Here is a 24409-nt window from a genome sequence, read left to right as displayed (position 1 = left end):
GAGTTTGAGTAAATAAGAGTTGTAGTTGCGTATTTATTTTTCTAGAGATTATATAACCTTTATAACCAAATGAATATTTTGTAACGTAATTTATAATCACTGTTTATATGCAGGCTAAAAAGACATTAAATTTGTTAAATCTAAAGGAGTAAGAATCCTACAACTTCTAATATTTATCCAAGAATTTGCGAGTTTTTTTAACCGGAATTTGACTAAACCAATTTCACGAAAGGATCATCCTGTTGGTGATTACGACTTCGCCTGCGATAACTAACATTTATTTCGGATAAGCGATTCAGATGGTTGGCAGCAGCCAGAGCGCGTTTGTGGTCGTAATCCAGATCAAAAACTGTGAGAAACTTGTCCGGGTAGACTGTGTCGTATACAGTCATAATGAGCCCATAAATGCATGACCACACTCCCATCACCAAGCACGTCCAAAAGCACATTCCATGCCTGCAATGTAAATAGCACCATCACATCAATTAATGACGCCAGGTCCAGGGACACTAACCAACCAACCAGTCAACCAGCTAAAACAGCGTGGATTGTCTACCGTCGGTGGGTCGGTTAGTAGTCACTTTCGACTGCATACATATATGCATGCATGGTCGTTGTGTCTCACCTTAATTCAACGTAGGAATCCGTAATGACTATGCTGTAAATTAAAAAGAATTAAAGGTCATTAATGAAAGAAATATGTCAACCTGCAAAATCAGATGTTATTATCAATATGTACACATATGCACACGTACCATGGGGGCGAAAGGTTAATGTTTGCCCAATAAAAGTAAACGACGGTATCAAACACCATGAGATATCCGATGGCTACAAATCCATATGCACTATAGTGCGGAATCGACGCTATTAAAACTTGAGTAAGAAACCATCCCACCAGAGCAAAAACGGTGAGAATGTAGCAATGATATCCTGCCTCCACAATGCGATGGGACCAGTCGAAACCTTGTGTCGTGGATGTGAGACAGTCATAAGTGACCAGCAAGGGTACTGGAAGACCTCGTTCTAGAGCATTCGTTAACACGCCTTCCAAATTGTCCGGGTGATACATTTTTACCTAAAAATGATGATGCTGATTTTAATATGTTCTAAAAAAGTGTTTACTGCAACTGCAAGGAAAGTGTTACTGTAAAGCGGAGAAAATGCAATTAGCTGGAACAAGCTCGACATAAATACGTACTTATCTATGTATGTACATACATATGTACGTATTCGTATAAGTACGTATTCGTGTTTATAGGTGTTATTAGGTATTGTTACATACATGTTCATTGTAGTAGATTTTAGGAGCCGCCGTTTGATTGGCTGTGATGAGCTGCAACCCTCCGTCAAGTTGAACATCAAAATTACGATCTATCGTTCGAAGTGTTACATTGAATCCAGCCAGACCAATGTGCACTCCTAGGGCCATTTCATAGGGCTGAAATTCAAAGTGTGCACTTAGCCTTTCACTACCTTCGTTCATTTGCTCAGTCAATAAATCTGGGAAAGTTTGGTGGTATCGTGTTGTACTGTTCGTCGCGCGTTGGTTGGGTGGGTGAGAACTGGAGCAGTGGTACAAAAAACAGGTCATTACCTGGGGCGAGTGGTAATATATCGGGGATTGAATGGCGCTGTGTCCACGAATCCATTCCGGACAGACGAGGCAGAGGGAAACGACTACTCCGATGGCGATAGAATTCAGCGCCTAAAATATAATATTTATTTTACGCCCTCGTATAAAGTTGGAGGAAAGATTCTGACGGTTATCTTTCTCCACATATATGGATAGTTGTATGGATTCCATCATCGTCATCATCATCACCACTATACACTTCTAGCCCTTGGAGGATTTTACCGTCCATAAAATGTAAGTAGAAAGTTGATGGTGAGCTGATAGTAGTCTCAGTACTTATCCTACGACTAAAACACCCTTTTATTTGTTGCACCACAGATTTATACATATGACTAATACATGGATGGTTAGATGGTCATCCCTGCGTCATACATATTTAATGCGCCACGAAAGGAATGTACAACGTACTAAATGCAACACCAAGGTTTCGCAGTAAAAGTAAATAACATGGCACCACTTGAAAAATTATATTGTGCAACGACCTTTTCAAAAATGGGGGCACAAATGTCGATAATTTTCTGCATGATTGTTTTTTCTAGTACCATGAGCTTGGTGATAATTAATTAAGGATATATGCACAGTACCGCTACAGAGCTATAAAGTTAATGTGCACATGAAAATCATAATTTGCATTGTTTGCATAGCGGGACATCATTAAGAATTGAGTAAGTGTGAACGAACCACTATCACAGACTGGGAGCGATGTTTGATGATTGGCAAAACGACGAATAAAACCAATAAAAACGTCAAAGCTGCCGAAATAATTCCCATAATAGATCGTGTAAGGTATAAATCCGCCGGAAGACGTTGGGGGCCGCCGTACCAGGCGGGTCCTCCCGGATTGAAGCGTCGTAGCGAAAAAAACCACGGTGGGTAGTCCCAAGTCCCATTTTGATCCTTTTCACATGTAGAAAAAAATGAGTTTTGAATTTTATATTGAAACAATACTACTTGAGTTATCCACTTACCTGTATTTTCATATTTTCGTGTTTAAAGATTAAAAACTAACTTGTTATTAGATTATTAAAATTTGAAATTTATAAAATCATTTTAAAACGGAACGAATAAATGTGTTACGAGATTAGTATGAGCAAGTGGGACTTTTATGTAAGTGATGATGATGATGATTATAGTCCACGGTACTAGACATATGTACATCTCTCGTTCTATTTAATATTGAAAGACTAACTTTTAATCTTATGCTCGGGTTCTCGACTCGACTAGAAATTTACATTTTATTTAGATTTGTACCTTGATTGCATTATTGTGTCTGATTGGAAGGAATGCAAAGTAGTAAATTACATTTAGACAGAGTATGTATTTATCGCTAAGGTTGTGACTTTCATCTCGGCAACCACAAATTAACTTGGTGGACATGTGTATTTATTGATTATCCATGCATCATATACTTACTTATTAGAATTAAGGATTAATTATTGCCAAACTTGGTATGACATCAGATCCCCAACGTCTAGAGGTTATTAATTAGATTATGAGACGTGAATTAATTTGGTGCATCATCATGACTGACGATGATACAGCTTCATTTCATTCGAACCATGCTCCCTTGAGATGGGGAGCGAGGACACGAAGCACAAGTTCATCCGTCCCTGAAAATCTTCCAATTATTTCCAAAAATTATCCTGCGCTTCCTATTACGAAAAACTGGTTGACAAAAACTACCCATTTTATGGCTGACGGAAAACTTATTATTTGCTTAATTCTTTCTCATTTCGGACTTTTTGATGCAGTCAAGCAGTCCTTCTTTGTTGGGCACCAATCCCTTTTAGTTTCTTATTGTCGTTCTTTTCTCCAAGTACTTTTATTCTCTTTCTTCTTTCATATTCCTCTCCATCCTGTCCTGTGGGCAAATTAATCTTTATAATGAGGGAGCGAATACAGGCAAGATTCCGAGGTTTGCACGAGTCGGAATGGGCACATTATGTATGTACACAGTTGACAGTGCATGGGGCTGTGCCGATATGATAACGAGTTGAAAGGACGGAAAGTAACCGGAACACGGACTTATTTTATACTTTGTACTTTTTCTGCACACACAATGCACACATTCATCGTTCATCCACTGACTGTACATAAGAAATGCCAGAATCGCATTACATTTATCATATGTAAGTTTGTACATGCAAATATAAGCATGTAATACGGCATGAATCTTGTTGTTCGGTCTAATTATTTCAGACAAGAATAAATAATCCATTTTTATTGCTAAAAATTCAAAACGTTAGATATTTTTCGTAATTACGCGAAGGCAGTTGGATGCACAAGACTTGACAAGACTTAACTGAATTATGCAGGGTAAAGCCTATGGCGATGTATGACTCTCACTTGAGAAAGAAAGTATAATTGACTCGGCAAATTTAATTAAATTAAATTTAATCGTCATTGCTTTTCTGTTGCACTGTATCTGACAACATACATACGCGGACACATATGTATGCACGTCGTATACTAATGTCACGAAAATCTATTGCAACTTTATGCCACTTGTCTCGAACGATTATTAATTGAAAGTGAAATGAATAACAAGTTTTAATGAACAGATATGACTATGGCGTTACTATAATTAACTTGGAAAATATGTTGGATGTGACAGGAGGTTTGGCGAAGCTCATTCGTTTACCCACTGGGGGCAAAATTTCCACCTTCTCGCTGGTACAATTGTGTTTTTAGAGCCCCCGACGCGGACAAAATCAGAAAACTGTAAAAGTTAAAAGTCAGTCTGTTGCGGGAGAAACAGGTTCTAGGTTTCACAAGGATATGTGACACCCAGACTGCTTTGCGGGGGGTACGTTGGCAAGGACTCGTGTGTAGTTGATAGAATAACAAACAAATTTCCCATTAATCTTAATTCATCAGTTTATTAACTTGTTGTGCTCACTTTAGTTTGCACGACCTCATACTTTTTCGTGACGTATTTGCGTACATATGTAGAAAATGATTATTACAATGGTTTATAATTTAGAAAGAACATGGCTGACCATTATCTACATCAGACGAGACGCTAGTTTTCACAATCTTGCCTCGAAATTATTTTTTCGATTTGTTGCTATTATTTTTCTAATTTTACTTTGGCATTAAGTTAGGTGCTTTAATTACATAATTACATCAATCTTGTTATACCAATGAGCAGTCATGCAACACGGCTACTCACCGGCATGTGTAACTTTTACTTTCTCATTTTCTAACTGATCTTGACGAAATCAGTTTATTCTGCATAAACCGTGTCGTAATTGTTTTTGAATTTTTTCCTGCAGCAGACATTTCCGAGACCGTGAAAATGTTCTATTAAACGGTCAATGGATATTGCCAAAAAGACCAATGGAGAGATTGCATTTGTATTTGTAACAACTACTGTAAGAATAGAAATACAATTTTTCACTGTTGCAGTACCGAAATGTACAAGGACATCAAGGGCAATAAATTGTAGCTCTTCATTTCATGCTAACGATGAAATGGTGTTCCGTAACAACAAGAGCCAGTGAAATGCCCACAGAGGAGAAAAGATAATGTGGACAAACATGAGTGAGGAGGTGACCTACTTCTCTGATAACTTGAGACCGAGGAAGTTTCCATCCGGTCGAATTAATGATCCTCCTCATTTATAATTAATAAGCTCCAGCTCTTTGCCGAGATTAGTTTCTTCTCAGAGAATATAATGGTTCACAAACCATTCTTCCTCCCGCTCACTAGGTGAAATTATTTTAAAAAAGTGTGGCTGATTAAAACACACGCCTTGGTTTATTTTACTCAAATACTCCCAACTTTCTCCTCTGCTCGTTAGTGTCGTATTGTTCTAAACAACTAATTAAGGATGAAATCATAGAGCTACCTTATCATCATCTTTCTGTGCACACTTGCTGCTCATTCTGGTAGAGACGAGCGAGGATAATAATATTAGGAGAGCTGTCCATTATCCCTTATAAGTTAAGAATCGCAGGTCTGTAAAGTTTGGAAGATGGGGTTTCTCTAAAATTTTCACCATTTTCTGAACCCACTTCTCATCATAGCTTCATATCTGAATGAATATTATAACCGACTCGGCTGCAGATTTTATCGCCCTTTTTTAGTCACGGCCATGTCACATCATCGCCGTCTAATTCCTCCTCCAATCCTTATTGTCAGTCATGAGATTTTTTCCAGCATCTCCAACCAACCTCGCCTCGCCTCCTTCCTTGTTCCATTATTACGTGCAATAGATCAAAACGGCGTTCATGAGCCATATTTGTGCCACCCTAATTGCATATCTGATTTGAATTTTAATGAGACACGGAAAAACTCGGCTTTAAATTAAGAACACATACACATAGAGGCTGACAATTTGCTGATTGTTGTTGAATTTCCCTTTCACTGACGCTCAGGGTTTATGTATCTTCAGTTTCCGGCTTAAATAAATAAGTTTGCATTTACATAGATGTATGTGAATCAACACGACTGTTTAACAACTGTGAAAGGAAACCTTGTTCTTGCAAGAAAATCTTCTTTTTAGTGAAATAATAATAAAAACTTCAAATCAGAAACATTGCCTGTCATGTCTGCCTGCTTGATACGTGATGATTAGTATGAGCAAAATGTATACAGCCTGTGTTTTATTGCTTATTTAATCCGCTGTTAAGACCGTGTAAACAGGGGGAGACTTTATAACACTTTTGTAATTAAGTTGGCGCCTGTATGTATGTGGTAAAAGTTTTCTCTGGTAAAAAACTGTCTGGAAAGGTAGTCGGCGAATATGAACTGCTTGTGAGAATTTATGTTGTGTGGAGGGTGAGGGAGCTGGGATGGAAGATTAGGTGGGTGGCATGAGATGTCTTTCTGTGGGTGAAAGGAGGAGGAAAAAATACATTCGTAGAGAAAGAGAAAGAAAAGACATTAGATCCTTTCAAGTTTATGACATCCGTTCCATGAGGTTCAAATTATGGGCGGCTAGTAATTTTCGCAACTCTGGCCCTTCAACACATAAATCTTTCTCTTCTCACTCACCAGCCAGACTTTCGCTTCTTCCTATTCTGCCCCTGCTCCTGCCTGTCCACAACTACAATTCCATGTAACTGCCTATGTACAACATGTCGGAAGGTTAACTCGACTGCTGGGTGGTCGTCGCAAGATTCTCGGTGTGTACAAACTCAGGCCCAAGGTTTGTTATGTTGTCGTTTCATGGAGTAAAATAAACGGACCTACGTACGTACGTACATCCTGCAGTACATGTGTCTATAAGTACATTTGTATCTCTTATATTTCAATGTTCTCGTTTGATCCGCTTTTCAAGAAAGTTATTACAAGTTGCAAGAAAGGAATAAAAGGTGTTTCCTCATTTATTTTGAGAAATAACATTCACACCACATTATATATTTTTCATCCTGCAAGTCCTAAATCCGCGTCTATGATCATCATGTTCAGATCTTATGTAAAAGTTTATTACTTTGTGCCACATTCTTTCTTCCTGTGAGTGTTGGACCGTGGAATGGGATGAATATTCTTTTGATCTGAAGAACTACTCAACAAAATCCGTCTTTGAAATGAATTGTTTTGAACGTCAAGACGAATTTATACAGGTTCATAATGCAAGCAAAGCATGACGTTCATAAGCTCTTAGATACTTGTTTGTGGGTGGTTGAACATTTTCGTACCATTTTGCTTATATGCATTTACACATAGTTGCATCTTTATTTTTTAAATAAATATATATGTACAAATAAAGTCGAGGCACATTTTCACAAAATAATTAGACTAACTTTAGCTAATAAGATTCAATCTGTACCGGCGTTTGACAGCACTTATCATTTAAACACACGCTCAGAAATTAACGCCGTAGAAATTAACGCTACCATCATGACGAGCAGGAGTTGTAAAGACCACCAATACGACGCTACTGGGATTAACAATTTGTTGCAAACCGTATCGAGTACTTGATTTGTGGCGTAATAAATCGGATGACATTTTCCAATTCTGGCCGTTACCTGTTCATACACGAATTCTTCATAGTCATCAACAAGGAAAATTATATTGTCCACGGTGTTCGCAGGAAAGTTCCGCTCAATCTGTAGAAAAATATTATTACTGACTAATTGTAAGTGCATATCTACGTATGTGTGCATGCGTATCATCTATTTCTATGTTTTGTGCTGTTCATTATGTATTTCAAAACTTACGTCTGGTGATCTGAGGGTTTCTAACTCTTGCAGTAATGAAACCAACTCAGAGTGTATCTCTGAATATAAACCCTCTGTTCCATTCAAGGTTTCAGACTTGGAAATGTCTGCTACAACAGTCTTAAAGGACTCCAGTTTTTTCTGGGCAATAAATTTGTATAGTTTGTAAATTTTAACTTTGAACATTCACATAGTAAATATCATGTATTTATGAATCTCATTCTTACCAACTCATGGTATAAGGATGAACGAAGAGCATATAAATTTTTGGTAAAAAACAAATCATCAATTTTGACTTTCGATGACGTGAAATTAAAATTGTCAGATATGTCTTTAATCGAAGAAGCATTGTAGACTAGTTCCAAGTTGAGAGCTGCGTATGCACTGCTGTTGTGTTTGCAGTGGCTATAAGAACACGAAAGCATATTAAGTATTTTTAGAAAAGTTAATCTACTTTGGTCTTGTTTTTGAGCTTTTCGTCTTACTTGATCACATACGAATAAGAAGGAACGGAATAATCCTCGTTCATCTCTGCAAATGAGGACTTATTCAGTGGGATCAGGAATCCTTGGCCTGACGCAATCATCTGGATCTGATCATCCGTGGAATTATTTTCCAAGTCTCTCAACTCTTCACATACATCGTGTATCAAAAATCCAGAAATGGCAAACTGTGTTACCATTACACATGCGATAATCCATCCCAAAACGAACATCATTACGATGGAGCTGTGCCAAGGACAAGGACATATTTTACCGCCCAACCGGAAAATAAGTCATGATATTTGGTAATTATTAAGTAGATATTTGCTCACAATCTGTAAAAGATAAACCCAATATTCTTTGCCGGTCCTTTAGCAATCCAAACAACCACAGATCCAATCACTATTCCGATGAGTATTAATAACAAAATGAGGTTAAACCCCATGAAACTTCCGTATCTGCAATATTACACGTGTAGCAATACTTGAACCATTTGATTTTAAAGTGGTACAAAATAAAAAAATTACTGACATTGCGGACCCGACAACATCCAAATATTCATCTTCCGCTTTCTCCAATTCTTCTCGAAATTTGCTAATTTGAATCTCATTTATTGCATCCGTTATATCTTTAGCATTTCTATCTAATTCTTCCTTTGTTTTTCGCAAGGCTTCCTTCACATCAGATTCAGGATTTCGTCCAACTTGTTCCATTCGAGACAAAAATGGATTAACGTAGTGATTCAACGTTACTTGCAATTCGCGAAGCAGGTCGCTTAGCCCTTTCAATTCCTGCGAAGAGTCATGATAAAATAGTACTCAAATATATATCTCTTAACTTTACAGCGTATGATACTTGATTTATATAATACTAGGTTGATTGTAGCATTTCTAGTATTGCTAAATTACCATAGAATGTCCCAATTGGGTAATTAAAACATTAGAGTGCAGAAGAATCCTTGAACTTAATGCCTGTGAATTAATGTGGAGGTTACCTATGAAAAATAAGTCAAATTGTGCCTCAACTTTTGGTGTCTAATATTTAGTCTCAGACAGCTATATTTAGCACAGTATGCAAATGCGTCTCATGTAAATTGCGAAACATTATTCAACTTACCAGTTGGAACTTCTGGTGGAAATTCTTCTAGAATTTTTTCCGATAGGTTCCCAAAACTTGTAACAAAAGTTGCATTCACTTGACGGTTTGTTATATCAATATACATTTCTGCGTCGTCCAACGACAAGTCCAAATCGTCATACAGTTCAAAGACGGACGTTCTAAAGCCTTCGTTAGATGCGAATGACATGAACACACTGAATCTATAAAATAGACGGTGTATCCGAAATGAATTGACGATAAACTAAAGAGGATAACAATAAGTGTTATGGTTATATGCTTACGAGAATCCTATGACCCAACATGTCATAAGTACAGCCAAAGTAATTCTCCAAACTAGTTTTAAGTTATGTTTTCTGTCCCCTTGGTATACGCCAATTTGTCGAAGATCTTCATCCGACTCGGTATTTACCAAGTAGTCCAAGTCATCTCCTTTTTTTCCTTTGCAGCAACAACAACACTTGTTACAAATGCACCAAATTACTCCAACAATCGTGAAAATTATGGCCAAGCTCAACCAGATTCCTATATAAATTGCAGGACCACGAAAATCATCCACGAGCTTGTTTACATCAATATCATCTCCACAATAATCGAGATCAAGAAGGTCTTCTTTGTTAAGTTTACACTGTGTTATGTCCTTGTAATGAGGGAAAATATCTTTCAAGCTACTGTTCGCTACATCCGAGAGCACGGAATAAACGAATTTATCGTCCGATTTCCAATTTGGCTCTATCATTTCTGGGATGTTTTCCGTGTAATTTGGAGGAATTACCATTTTGAAAAATGTGCTTGATGACTAATGTATTGTGACTGATGTTGTGTTTCTGAATGCACTATGCACCTGTGGTTTCACCCGAAAAGGGTTTTGTTGTGAGACTAATCATTGTCGCTGTTCAATGATTTGATAAGACGCAGATAAGTAATGTCGAGTAAACACGCATTCAGGGATACGTATTCGCCGTTATGAAACCATTTAATTGTGAATGCATAGGTGCTAAATGTACGTACATATTATTTGGCATCAATGCTTATCATGCAGATTATTTGTTATTCCCAAATTGCTTTTTGCAATGCAATCAGGGTGTTTTCCTTCCATCGGCGAATAATTAATGATTCATAGCATGACGCATTGTTCGATTTCAAATTTATGATATACGATGATGCGTTATGTGATAAGGAACAATAAGCAATCATATGGTGAACCATGGCTAATACGTAAAAGTATGTTGTAAATTATTGTGGTTATATGCTAACAAGTATTTGCTCGTGCGTACGTACTTACTTGACTTCAATGGAACGAATCATTGCCAATTTCCCAAATGCAGTAAAGATTGTTGAACTTATATATGTACATGCATTCATCATAAACATTTACCTACTTATTTGTATGCCCCTATCTTACAGGAATCGTAATAATCTAAAAATAACGAGAAAAACTTTAGGTTTTCTAACAATTAGTATGCAAGTAATGAGAATGGGATTGTTTACGGTGGAGAAATCTGAGATTAAGAAGGGGATAATAATGACTAGGCTTTCAAAGTATGATTGAAGCAGCGAAAATTTCCCAGAGAATATGATAAATTATTATCCATGTCCCTGGACTTTTTTCTCAGCGTAGAACAAGTTGAGATGACTGAGATTACGACGTCATGTTCTCGACAGCGTGCCGCAGTTATAGATCCCTCTCAGCTTCCTTTCTTCTCTTATTTCACTCCTCATTATCTCCCACTTTTGACTTTCTCACAGCCACAGTTGCTGCTTAGCTCCCTCCCCTCCACGCGACTAATGATACTCGGGGACAAAAAATTGAGTTGTCCCGAAAATTTACCAAATTCGACGTTATGTGGTGGCAACCATAAGGCTCAAATTGTCTCTTTTCACAGTGAGTATACTCTTCCCACACCACCAATTTCACCCCTGATTAAAGCATGCGTCAACGTAAAATGCGTCTTCGTCAAATTAATTGCTCGTGTAGCCAAGATAAGATAAAAGTACAATAATTATTATGAGAGTTCCCTTTCATGCATACTCCGCTTTCAGAAAACGTATTGTGGGAAAATTGCATTGCATATTTTAAGCCTGAGTTTGTTTGAATTCATAAAAGAGTTATCCTAATTGTTTAATCAAGTTGCCGACAACTTGAAGTCCGGTGTAACGATCATTAAACATGCAATAAGAAATTTAATTTATAACGTTCCACTTGGCGAACAACTGCGGATATGCGGGATCATTGTTACAGAATTTATAGGAACGAGTGACGTGGTAACAAAATAAAACTACAGCCAATTTTTGTGAAACAACCAAACACATATTACTACCCGTTAGTCTGGGTATTTTTACCCACAATAGTAATGAATACTGGTGCTGTTTGCTAGCCATAACGTGCTTTACAACGTAGCTTGGAAGATATTTTAAGAAAGGGAAAGCCAAGAAAATTACTTTGCTGAGTGTTCGATATTAAGCTGGCCCACATTTCTCCAGTCTCTTCGCCCAGATTCCCTTTTAAATTAATAAAAACTTGTCTAATCTCAGGAGACCCCTCGAACGTTGGCCTAACGTCATCAGCGTCAGTTGACTTCATATCAAGTTAGTTTCTTTGCCTTGGCAGAAAACGGAACTAAGCTTTAATTCCAGTCTTGAAATGTTGCATGATGTTACTTAATCACGAAGCAAGCATTCAGAACCTACGCGAGAACACGATATTTGCTCCAAAAACAAGGTGGCATGCTTAATAACAATTCGTTGCAAGAAACTACAATTCCACTCACCGACCAAAAGAAACAAGGAAAGTCTATCTGACGATGATTCAGTTGTCGTTCAAACTTAACCAACACTACCGACGAAGCCCATAACCTTTTTATTATAAGGTTGTTGGTGCAAACTTTTGACCAACGTCTCCTTCGCCTGTCTGAGCTTTGATCTTTGTTGTCCATTACTTTTGTCTGGTTGATACAATTTGCCTTTGACTTTACTTTCTTTTTGTTTCAATCTACGCATGGACCACGACTGCCTAAATTTGTTGGCAAGATTTTCTTTCTACTTGGACAAACAAATACACCTCCTTTGTTTTTACGTATGTATGCATTAGAGCTGTCCCAGTCTACAATGAAATACACATACATATCTACTCAAGTTTAGATCTGCAAACATTTGCAGGTTTCACGACTTTGCCACAACAATGAAATATTAAATTGATTGCACTACTGGAGTCCAACAATTGTGTTGCTGAATTTCCAGCACTCTGGCATTCTTTAGTGCACGTTGACAACCGGCTTGGGAGCATTTAACCCGACTAGCTGTGTACAAATATATTATGTCTTCTGCGTAAAACTGTTCTCGGGTTTGCTTTGTTTTCGGAATGAATGGGAGGGATTGAATTTCCTATTCACGTTCTTCTGATGAAATCCAATTACTACACAATCGAATCGGACATGCGAATAAGGGCCTTGCAACATTAAAGCACTGTACTAAACTATTTTTGAAAAAGTGTATATAGTGTAAAATGTGACGCAAATTGGAGTTAATTGATTCAGCATGAAACTCGAACCACTATATAGAAGTTCAGTGTTTATACTTTTATGGGCATACATACACCAATTGTGTGACAAAGGCTTTCACAGGAATGAAAGCGGTTGAAGGTACTCAGGTTCCAACATGTTTACTCATATTTGCAACGGTAAGGTAAGCTGTGGAAACATTGTTCCATTTGAATAATGAATCTTCCCATGAATCATTCATGTATCATCCCAAACAGCTCGCCAAAGTTGGCTGTTGGAGAAAAGTCTGCAAAATTTTGCACAAATAACTAAACTAGGAAATGAGGTACATATCCAGCAAATCAAAAGCCCTCGTCGTTCAGTTTTGCAACTGGATGGAAATTTGTAGCAGAGTGATAGCTAAAATTCTTTAGTGGAGTGGAAATTTATTCAGCAACGGGGAAGCAAGGGTACACACTTTTCAGATTGGGCCAAATTTAACATAGCAAAGCAACCAATGTGGAATATGGTAAATGCTCATTTGAAATTTTTATTAGGTAATTTACCAAAGCAAATCACAGCAAATCCTTTCTTTTATACGGGATAGATGCGACTGGTGTGATGGAGATGAATGATGGAAATCTGGTTTATTCGAGATTCGACATATATATCTCGTCAAAGTATGTAGCTAACGGTATGAATTGGTTGGAATTATGGTCACGTGACACGTTCGTGAAGACAATTTGTAAACTATGAGGCCCAGAGATGACATGTAACATTTTTAGCTTCTAGTTTTTATTTCCTAAAATATTCACAAAAAGCATCAATTTTATTAATTATACACACATATACGTAGGTTAAAAATCACAGTTAAATCTCTGCGTTTTTTGTTTGAAAAATTTTCTAATGGACAAACAGAATTGAGGCAATGAGTAATACATAATAGAAATTATTTGGTTAGTTTTGTACCAAACTAATATAAATCAAGTAAAATTATAATAAATGATCAAACAGTAAGTTAGCATATGTAAATGTCTGAAGTTGTATTATATTTTATCTGCACAAAAACCCTGGAACAATAATTATCTGTTTTGAATTAATTATAGAGTTGATTACAATATTATTCGAACCTTATGGAGCAAGATAAACATTTTCAGTATTAATTAACACGTATTTTAATTTTACTTTAACACTACAAGAGACTATTCTATGAGTTGGGTTGCATGATGTCATCGTAAAACTTTTTTATCGAAAATCAGTTCCCTTCTAATTTTTCGTACATTTCGTACACGAAATACGCTTTCACCGTTACAATCAGTTATGTACCCATCGGTATCTTAGCTTACGCTATTTAGCTTACATATATAAATTTGTCTGAGAGCCAAGTTAACTTATTATTATGAAATGGACTTAATTAATGATGGCATATTTGTCCTAAGGTATGACGTACATGTTCTACATTAGCATACAAAACAATGGGATATGCATATTTACATACCTACATATATATGCATGCACGTATGTATGCATTATTTTGATATTTGTATGTACGGTAATGAAGGGTATACGCATAAAGCATTCTTGAGAACCAAGAAAACAAATTGTGCAAATAAGGTACATGTTTATATTCCTATATGTATTTAATAGTGTCTAATATGTGAATGTATGCATGCTGCATAGCATACATCGTTATATAGCTATTCATACAATATAGTTTTAATTTTCACCCCGCTGGTAAATCTTATTAGGTCCTTTCTTTATCCTTAATTAATGAAAAACTGACGTACAAAAATGTAATTGGAGTTTGTTCAAATGGAGCCTTGAATTAATCTCACCTGCTCCAAATTAAAGCATTAGCGTTGTGGCCAACAGCAGCTACCCCAGACTCAGCAGGGCTTTTAAATAACGACTCCTTGTCAAATGGAAGTTTAGACGTGGCTGACGAGGAGGAGAAAGTCGTCGTGGTATCAAGTTTAGCATTAGGAGGCGTGGAGGGCACTGAGAAGAAATCTGACAATAATGATGGGAAAAAATTGTCTAATGGGAAGTTCTCCTCGGTAATTGTGGAGTTTCGTCGAGTGGATAGAAAATGATGAGAGGGAGAAGCACTGTTAATAATATTGGATCTATTTTCCGTACTCACGACGACATGACTTAGAGCGGCAACATCTGCTACATTTTTCGCCTTCTTCTTGTTTGATGTTGAGTTGGCGAGAAGCACGCGAGTTTTCCACGAAGATGCTCTCCTGTTACGGGTGTGATTCTGATGATATGATATTTCCAAGATACAAACCCTTGAAGTTGACAGAATGAGACGGAATTTTTCTTTTCGCAAAGCTGCGCCCAATCTCATGTCAACCTTGTCAGCACTATCCGACTCGTCGTATACCATTCGCATCAACCCCAAACTCGACGTGGCGAACGTCTTCCCAGTGATCTGAGGATGAGATTCCTCCTCGTGTGGGATGTGAACTAGTTGCAGATTTCCAGCAGGAGGAGCAGAAGCGTCTGACAAAGGTGGAGGAGCAGCATCCACCTCACGATGAAGGTAGCACAGATTTCGATTGAGGTTGAGCCAAACTGTCACTACGAAGACTGTGGCGACAAACAGGAGACCAAAAGAAGTTCCCAGCGGTCGTTGCCCGTCGTTCCGACTTCCATGCTGCATTGCTGCGGGTTTTTCTCCTGATCAACACAAAGTAACCATCTAATTACTTCACGACAACATTCCCAATTTCTATATATGTACCTAAGCACAAAGTAAGATATTAGTTCAGAGCCGAGCATTTCAGTTCTTCTAAGCAAAATAACAGAATAGAAAAAGATTTCTGTCAGTAGCGCAAGGGTTATCCAAGCTACATACAAATGTAATGCATATACTTTTATATGGCTGCCATATATGATGACTAAAATTTACGTAAAACCAAATTTGCTTCATTACTGTATACCTATCCCACTCAACTTTTTAAGTAGAAACAACGCAGACAAATTGTGCAAACTTTATAAAAATGCCTAAAAACTTGGTAATCCACTCTGCTCATGGTACTTAAAATCAAAGTAAAATACTTTGAGAATACTTGATTTAATTATCTGGAGCTTAATTTGTTTTCGCAAAATAATGGAAAAGTTGAGTACTCTCTTGAAAACGTATGGTAAATTGATGCATCGGCAAGTTCTGAAAAAGTGAATGTTAAACAACTTCAGTAATTGCAATTTGATACTTTTCTCAAGCCAATACATAGGTTTGCATACTCATTCCTTAAATATAACTCGAATTTAGCCATCCGTAATTTAATGTATGTATTTAATGGCAAAATTACTTGCGTAACCGAAATATGCTTTTAATGAAATGGGTTCGAAAAAATTGCGAGTAGATTGTGGTTCAACTCACCATTCAAGATGTGAACAGAAATGCTCGCAGGCTTTGCATTGGATGGGACGCACCTGGAAATAATATAGTAATACAAATTAACTTAATATTCTGCTGCTGACCTGAATTGACCAGGTTTCGAGCTGCTACATACATGCTACGAATTGTATTTATCTAGATTAAAAATGGATGTTAAAGTAATTAAATAATAATAACTCACCGATATGATCCACTGTCAGTTTTCTTGGCATCTTGTATTGTTAAAATGCTTTTTTCCGAATCACTATTGACCACGACTCCTCGTACAACGTCGTAGTTAATCATATTTTCGTTGTGAAACCAAAATACGTAGACAGGGGGTTCTGTCGAGTCTCGCAGTACACAAACCAGCTCAAATGTACTTCCACTTCGCACGTGTTTATCCGGCTCCCCTAGGATTTCCGCTTTTGCCTCTGTAAGAAAGTGTAAAGTTGGTTATAAAAATACAAAACAATCTTTTTCCATTCATTTTCCATTTCATTAGTTTGCAGACTGGCGAAAAAAAAGACAAGAGGGAAACGCATTTCCCAGACCGACGAGAGATATCTTTCAGTCGGTGTTGTTGGAGGTACTAAATATGTAGTGGTGTTCTGCAATGCGTGTGCTTTGTGTTCAGATAAGTCTGTGTGTGTGTAAGAGGGAAGAAAGTGAGAGAAAGTTGGCAATGGCATACACACACCCCACCACTAAAACCAAGACCAAACACAAAGACTGAACTGAAAAAGGCTTATGCTTCACGCCATTCACTGTCAAAATCCCAGTTGATCTAGATTAATTATAGTCGCACACAATAAATTATGCACACATGGCTTCGACCGCAAATAAAAATATAATAAGTTGCCACCTCTTAATAATTTGAGGTTCATAAATAAACCTTTAACCTCGTATATCTTTTAGAGACACTTTTTCCAGAAAAAAAAACAATGTTGGCTGGGCTTCATATACGTACACGTGGCTTAAGAGAGGACTTTAATTTATGTTTGCACGCACATGATACACGATACAATACACGAGGTGACAAAAGTTAGTTTGATGTAAATATGCAGATATTGGCTGATACCATTGACGGTACTTCTTTTGTGTTACTTCAAATTGGATATGTTTCCATTAAACTCTGAACATTTTTTTTTTCATTTTTTCACATCTTAATTCTGCTCATAGATTTACAAAGTCTTGTCGCTGAACATGATACATATATTTATGCGCGTGTGAATATAACAATAGATACATTTTTAACGCGGAGCCAGCGCCAGGTGCTGTATTAATGTAGTTTATATATACTGTGGTTATTATAGGAAAGTGAGAACTGGACCAACGTAGGAAATTGCACGGGTGAGACAAGGAAATTGGAAAGAGATTGACTGGGAGCAATGTACAAAGTGAAGGATCATTTACGAGCGCCTAATGGTTTACTAACCGCTGAATAATTTATCACTTGTCGACTCCCCCTTTAAAACTGAACCATCCTCCTCACACATAATTTCACCGAGTGATTTCTCGCTCACCAAAGTGCTAGGCACACCCTGCTATGCGAAACCAGCATTTAAAACATGATAAAATACGACTTTGTCCCAGAAAAAGGTTATATTGATATTAAATTGAATCGATACTTCATTCCTCGTCCTCTACTCGTCCAAAGATAAGGTTTGCCAAAAATAGCCCTTTACTATTGCATACGTATTTACTGTGTCTAGTACCAGCCAAGAAAAATTCATAGTTCTAAAATGCTAATTGAACCTTTTCTAACACATGTCTATATTTTTACACGTACTCATCTGAAGAATTTTCTATTTTAAAAATTCTACATTTTTGGTCTGACTGAGGGTTTAATATATTCATATAATTGTGTATTTGCCTGTGAATCAAGTTCCCTATAAATGTCAAGTAGAGTATCAAGTACCATAATGTTTTAGGCAGTAGCTTTCATTGTGTGCGATGATAATTACATAAAGCATGACAAATAAATTATGACAATTAAATCAACGAATAATCATTTGCTTTGATGCTAGCACTCATTTTGTTGGAAAAACAAGGTCCCCACAAAAGAGTTCACACTGTGTCGACAATGATCTTGCGAGATAAAGGACATCCCTCGTATATGCTTTTAATGCTACAACTGGGTTTTATGTCAGAATAAAATAATCCTGGATAAAATATTTGCACTGGTCAACCCTTAAATTTTAAACACACGTATTTAGTCAATCGGAAGATGAATTTATGGCATGTTTTAACCATATTCTGCGGATATCTCTTGTAATCATTCTGACGATAGTGGAGGAAGATGGGGAACTTTTCATAGTCTTACAAATTGCAAATTAAAGTATGTGTGCACAGAATGGGTTCGTTAATTTTTTGAATCCTCTGATCAACTCACAGAAAGTTTGGTTTATTTGATTTTTCAGTTCTGGCAAGTAACTTGGATTAACATTTGTAAAATCAAAAATCCTTAATTATAAATTGCACGTTTGTCTTTACATCTGAGGATGAGATCTATTTACATGTTGGCTGCCTCTGCCTGCACATCCTCAAAATTCTAAGAAAAATCTCGTAGAATTTAATGAACTACAAATTACTTTGTTAAGGTAAAGCAGTCTCATTTGACTAATTATATTCCACTAATGCAATGTACATACGTCAGAAACACAGAATGCATAGAGGAGTAAAATTTAAATTGGCGAAATTAGTTTATTTGATGGATAAAATTTTTGCGCATTACTAAAGTCGGTCGTTATTAGTTTTCAGTATAACCCAAACAAGGGAGAATTATAGCGTTGGCTAGTAGTCGGTAGAGGAGGAAGGAAATTAGAGTTGCTTGCTGGGCAATTAGAAAGTAAACAGTGCTGGCAGTTTAATGTTTGCCCAAATGCAAAATAAAGGCAAATTACTCTGTTGGGCTGGGCTTTGAAATTAGGGTTGGTAAATTAAAGGCTAATTTCGTTTTCGAAACAACGAGCCTGTTCTGGTATAATTTTGTATAGACGGCCGACAAACCACTCTCTGAAACATAGCAAGAGCCCAACTGTATTGTTTCTCTGCAGTGAAAACAATATCCATCAAAGGAAACGGGAGGAGAAAAAGAGGAAACCCACGTTTCCCAAAATCCCAATTGCCCAATTTCCAGTGTGATTTAAAGTTGAGAAATTAAATCCGTACAGTGTAAATTTGACACGTCCCACAAATATTGTAGTAAATTCAACTTACCAACAACACTCAAGCAGATGAAAATACTAGAGGAAGGATACACCGAAGATTGACACTCGTAACTGTAAAAATTGCGAAACGAATCAGATTATTTTCATGATGAAAGTTTCGCCTGTATAAAACTATGCGACTTTAACTTACATTCCAGCGTCCGACTCTTGCACATTTTTAACGTGCAATTGCCAATTCTGCAAATAAATAAAGAAATCATGATTTTTTACAAAGTTTATTGCAATAATCTGTTATTAAACAGAAGATAGAAAATTTGGTTAGTGTGAAATATGTTGCATGTATGACCTGCGCAACATGCATTTAAATTATTATTGACGTACACCAATTTATCTATATTTTGTGAGGAATATAAAATTTTCCTCTCCGGAAGTATAGCATCTACCTATGTATTTAGGTAACATGCATTTAACGAACTTACATATACTAATGTAAGAATTGGAAATGGGAGAAATGTGAGCACACAAAGGCACATAAAATATAGAATAGCAAGTATAAACTCATTTAATTGAGCTAAATGGGCTCATCAACGGCTTATCGACATTCTACGAAAATGAATTTGTTTCACAGGAAATATCCCACACGTGATATACGTGATATATGTATGCACGTAGTGACGTTACATACCAACGTAAGCATACATAGCCAATCTCCTCTTCTTTACGCTATTGATTTAACCTTCTTAATTTAAAATTACACAAATAGGATTTAATGACCCATATTAAAACTGATGTATCACAAACTTCCAATTTAATGTGTCAAGTATCCAAACAAGCCCATTCTGCTGTAAATAAGGTAATTAACTACCTGTGCAGCCCGATTGTGCTCCACCCAAAATCGAACATCATTGCTGTAGGTGCCCATTCCGACGGTCAACAACGTGTAGTCCCTTCGGCGAATCCAGGACACCTAAATTAAGAACAAGACCAGACATTAATTACAACTCCATTTTTATACACAGAATGCGTTCGGAAAATTATAATTATAGGTGTTGCCTAACATGAATCTCCTCGTAGGATGTTGAAAATATTTACCTAAAGAGGAAAGCTTACACGATCTGCAATGTCAGATTTTATTGCACTTTTGCCATTGTGTAGTATCATGCTACATATGTGCAAAATGGACATTAAATCTGGTGTTACAGACATTGTAGTTCCCTCCTAAGCCTCTCCTATGCTAAGGTGAAAGGAGTTCGGACAGCATATCTTTTGCTTTACGGATTATGTGAAAGATTATTCCAATTTTTGACCTTTGTTTCTCGTTTACCATTTTGGGGCAAATTCTATCAGGATGAAAAACATGCTATGCAGTACAGTTTCATGTTAGTATTTAGCTTACAAAGGTTAAATGAAGGTTATCACATATGTAATGCCATAAAATCCTAATATATGTAGGTGCTGGACATGTTTTAAACCTGTAAATGCCACAATAAAAAAAGTTATGTGCGGAAGCGAGCTAGCAATAAAATAAAATAATGGATAAATGAAAATAATTTGTGGGGATAAAAGTGTTGCCTGAGCTAAATATGTACATATTCCGTTCAGATAGTGCATATCGGATTGTAATTGTTTAAAAACTATGTATTGCAATGTCAAATAATACAATTTGCACAAGAAATTGCAAATGTTTAGTACTTATTGTACGAATACGACGCTAAGACCATATTCGATACCATGCACATGTCAAATTTTAAGTAGCGTAAGAACTAAGACTTCATACCGTACTTCATTAAAAAATAAGTCATGTATTGCGATTGTGCTGTTTCTAAGGAAGGCGGTGAAAGGGTATTAAACTTTTCAGAACCACCCCGAAGGAAGTTTTGCAAGGGAGCGGAATGGTTTGTTTGTGTGTCATGGTGCAAAGCGGAGAGTGGCGGCGGACGACGCAGTTTCATTAGAATTGCCCTTGTGAAAATTCATGAGGACCTTCCTTCCTGTGTATTTCTTGTTTTAAGATGATACATTTCACTAATGCATTAATTTTGTCCTGCTAACCACTCGCCTCCGTCGCTTTTGTTAACGTTTTGTGTCCTCGTGTTGTCTCTGTTATGTAGCCTCCAACAATTTGCATCAATTCATTTCCTGAAAAAGGAAGGCATCATGGTCCCAGTTAATTAAGATGTTCCACTGACTTCCTTCCTTTGTCGCGACAACACAGCACACTTTCAAGAATCAGAGTCTGACTAGTATAAACCCTTTCACCACTTTCCCTTCAGCCTAACCAAACCCACGCGTTTGTTTGGCCCGATATTCCTCAAATTTCTATGATCTCCAGTTAGTACTACTAGACCTTAGACCTGCTTTAAACCTACTTTGCAAACTATGCCATCAAATCCTAGAATAACTTCGCAGGAGCAAAGACTTTTCCAGCCTACTGGTTGTGCCACATTCCCATGGTCTTTGACGTCATGACGCCCCAGTGGTTATATTTTATTATATATGGATGTGATTTTATTGCACCATGTTATCTTGATTTTTGAGAAATAATGACGACGCTTGGAACTGATAACGGGTGGTTGTCTTTAATAAAGAGATCACTGAAAGTAAATATGAAATGTCACGAAACGCATAAAGTTTTCGAGACCTCATTAAAACCATGTCAGTTTGAATAATATTAGTTTATCTGTATTCTGAAGGGAGCAATACAAACGAATACAAAACTACATTCTGTTATTTTGTGTGTTCTCGAATGTGGGAGGTACAGAAGGCAAATAAAACGAAATTCTGCTCCCAGGTAAACTTCTCCTCACACCTGTCACAAACGATTTCAAAAGTTTAATATTTGTTCTTGTTGATGATATTCAAAAAACTTCTTTGTCGTATTCTCTGGTTTATGCCAACATCTTCTATTAAATTTGTTTGGACACGAAATTCTGGAGATGTCTGCTGCTGTTGCGTCAACGTCAAGTACGATAAAATAAGGCGCAATGTAAATAAGCCACCCACCCACCTATTCACAAATGTGTCGGAAAAACATGATATTTCTCAATCTCCCTTCTACTGCATTGGGCCAACCACATTTTGCTAAATAACATGAAAAATCATGCTTCCTAAATGGAGTCCCAATTGATAGATTAAATCTCACAAATTGATTAGCACAAAGGAGCTATCACAATCCTCGATGTGATGATATGGCCAATTCTTTGCGTCCGATACCGTCACCATACACGGGATAAAATAGATTAATCTCTCTTGCCTTTTGTCTCCTGCAAATGCCGAGTTTCAGAACACGTACGGTATATGGCGCAAATAAATAAAAATGTTACATGGCGTGCCGACAATCAATTAGATTGGATAGACACGTAGATCGACTTTGTTACACTGCTGAAGGTGGCGGAAATCTCGTTTCTTTGCTTATTTTTTATTGGCACGACTGAAATTCCAGCGAATTTGGCCCTTTATTTATTTATGACTGGCTGGTTTGTTGGACTCGCACAAATTTATATTGCTCACTCACAAAAAGGTATCCACAATAGGCTGCAGTATTGACATAAATAGTACAGGTTTGCTCATAATAAGTTTATGCATGCAACTTTTGGCTTACATAATCTATTTATGGAGAAATACATACATTTCAGTATTTGTCATTCAATAATAAGTAATTGTGTTTCAAGTAAATTTGCTAGCGTAAAAGAATAGTTTTAAATTAGGAAATAATCCATGTAACCCCGATTTTAAGTGGAATTGAGGTAAGGGGAATGTGAAAGTCATGTGACTGATGTCACAAAATGATAGCGTTGCAAAGTCTCATTTTTCTGCAACTGCTCCGCATTATCAGATCGAAGCTACATTACAAAATGCGATAAGTATCTTTTGGTCCAAAAACTGCCATCATTAAAACCTAATGACTCGCATTTACTTTTCAAGATATGCTTTCCTTAGCCACTGAAATGGCAATGATATCATCATGTGATCTGGTCGACCCAGCAACATTAAGAGCTCACATTCGTATATATCATTGTCACACTCTTTCGCTGCTTTGTTTGTGCAAATATTCAACGTGTGAGTAATGCGGATGTGAATAAAACGATTCGTTTTAATCAACTTCGCCCCAACCAAGGCTCTGCATAGACGTTGAATTTCGTATCGCAGCACCTGCTTGCCAGACAACAGTATTTTCATGTGAAAATTAGTTGGCGACTTTCACTCCTACCACCATGCCCACCAACTAAACCAAGTTGCTTCATGCGCTATTTAACTTTACGCTACATTGTCCTCAAGCTAAAAGCAAAGCGTGTTCTATTTGTTCCTTTGAGTAAATGGGATTCAAGAATCTGAAATCCAGCCAACAAATGTTATTAGGAATTGAGCAGAGGAGAAAGCTCGTATAGAAATCGATATTGGTGATTCATGTATTTACTTACGATTTAGTTACCGAAAGGGAAACAATCGAGAATCCAATCCCAGCTTGGATTTCCATTGTTCTACACGACTTAATAATAGAGAGAGAACAAAGCGGAATTTCGCGCCTAAATTCCTCCGTGTAGAATTAAATTTGAAACTGGACCAAGCCAACCAGAATAACTTGACATTATTACGTTAAGGTTTCAACAAATAAAGCTTCATCAATATTTCTGACCAACGCATGTAGGAGTATATAATGCAGAAAATACACTGCAACCCCCATGCTGTATAATATGTAATACATTATTATTAAAGACGCAAATCAGAGCTTGGCAGAAAATATTGAATTTAAATCTTGAGCTGAACGGACAGAATTCCTACCCTCTTGGAGTAAATACACATTTATACAACGAAGACAAGGATTATTAGAGTAGGGAAGAAGTTGAGAAATACCCAAATATTGCCACCAACAATAACACACTGCATATAAGCGGGAAAGCTGGGAAAAGAAAGCCATCAATCGATCGATAGACATCAACTTTTGGCATAACAAGTATAGGCCAAACTAGC

At 37.0% G+C, this 24409-nt stretch overlaps 3 protein-coding genes across 3 annotated transcripts in view; all 3 read right to left on the bottom strand.

Annotated features, from left to right (window-relative positions):
* Positions 1-13: 13 nt before the first annotated feature.
* Positions 14-2765, bottom strand: LOC110857887 (dual oxidase maturation factor 1). The gene is made up of 7 exons (XM_022106504.2): positions 2602-2765; positions 2315-2530; positions 1595-1705; positions 1283-1438; positions 756-1075; positions 626-658; positions 14-456 (listed from the first exon to the last, which is right to left on the bottom strand). The coding sequence occupies exons 1-7, from the start codon at positions 2611-2613 to the stop codon at positions 213-215; spliced, it is 1092 nt and encodes a 363-aa protein (XP_021962196.1). The 5' UTR covers positions 2614-2765; the 3' UTR covers positions 14-212.
* Positions 2766-7277: 4512 nt separating this feature from the next.
* On the bottom strand, positions 7278-10357 carry LOC110857510. Its single transcript, XM_022106099.2, has 9 exons — positions 9683-10357; positions 9399-9601; positions 9191-9276; positions 8814-9073; positions 8615-8740; positions 8286-8528; positions 8028-8205; positions 7801-7941; positions 7278-7689 (listed from the first exon to the last, which is right to left on the bottom strand). The coding sequence occupies exons 1-9, from the start codon at positions 10174-10176 to the stop codon at positions 7429-7431; spliced, it is 1992 nt and encodes a 663-aa protein (XP_021961791.1). The 5' UTR covers positions 10177-10357; the 3' UTR covers positions 7278-7428.
* A 3389-nt stretch (positions 10358-13746) lies between these two features.
* The window catches only part of LOC110843010, a 51854-nt gene continuing 41191 nt past the window's right edge, over positions 13747-24409 (bottom strand). The window contains exons 4-9 of the mRNA XM_022088915.2: positions 20304-20405; positions 19629-19675; positions 19488-19549; positions 16468-16699; positions 16269-16321; positions 13747-15562 (exon numbers count right to left, since the gene is read on the bottom strand). Coding sequence (XP_021944607.1) covers positions 14709-15562; positions 16269-16321; positions 16468-16699; positions 19488-19549; positions 19629-19675; positions 20304-20405 — 1350 coding nt within the window. The 3' untranslated portion in view covers positions 13747-14708. The remainder of the gene's footprint in view (positions 15563-16268; positions 16322-16467; positions 16700-19487; positions 19550-19628; positions 19676-20303; positions 20406-24409) is intronic.

The sequence above is a fragment of the Folsomia candida genome, unplaced genomic scaffold, assembly GCF_002217175.1.
Source record: "Folsomia candida strain VU population unplaced genomic scaffold, ASM221717v1 Fcan01_Sc001, whole genome shotgun sequence".
Taxonomy (NCBI): domain Eukaryota; kingdom Metazoa; phylum Arthropoda; class Collembola; order Entomobryomorpha; family Isotomidae; genus Folsomia; species Folsomia candida.
Note: the sequence above shows the minus strand (reverse complement) of the source record. Positions and strands in the feature narration are given on the sequence as shown.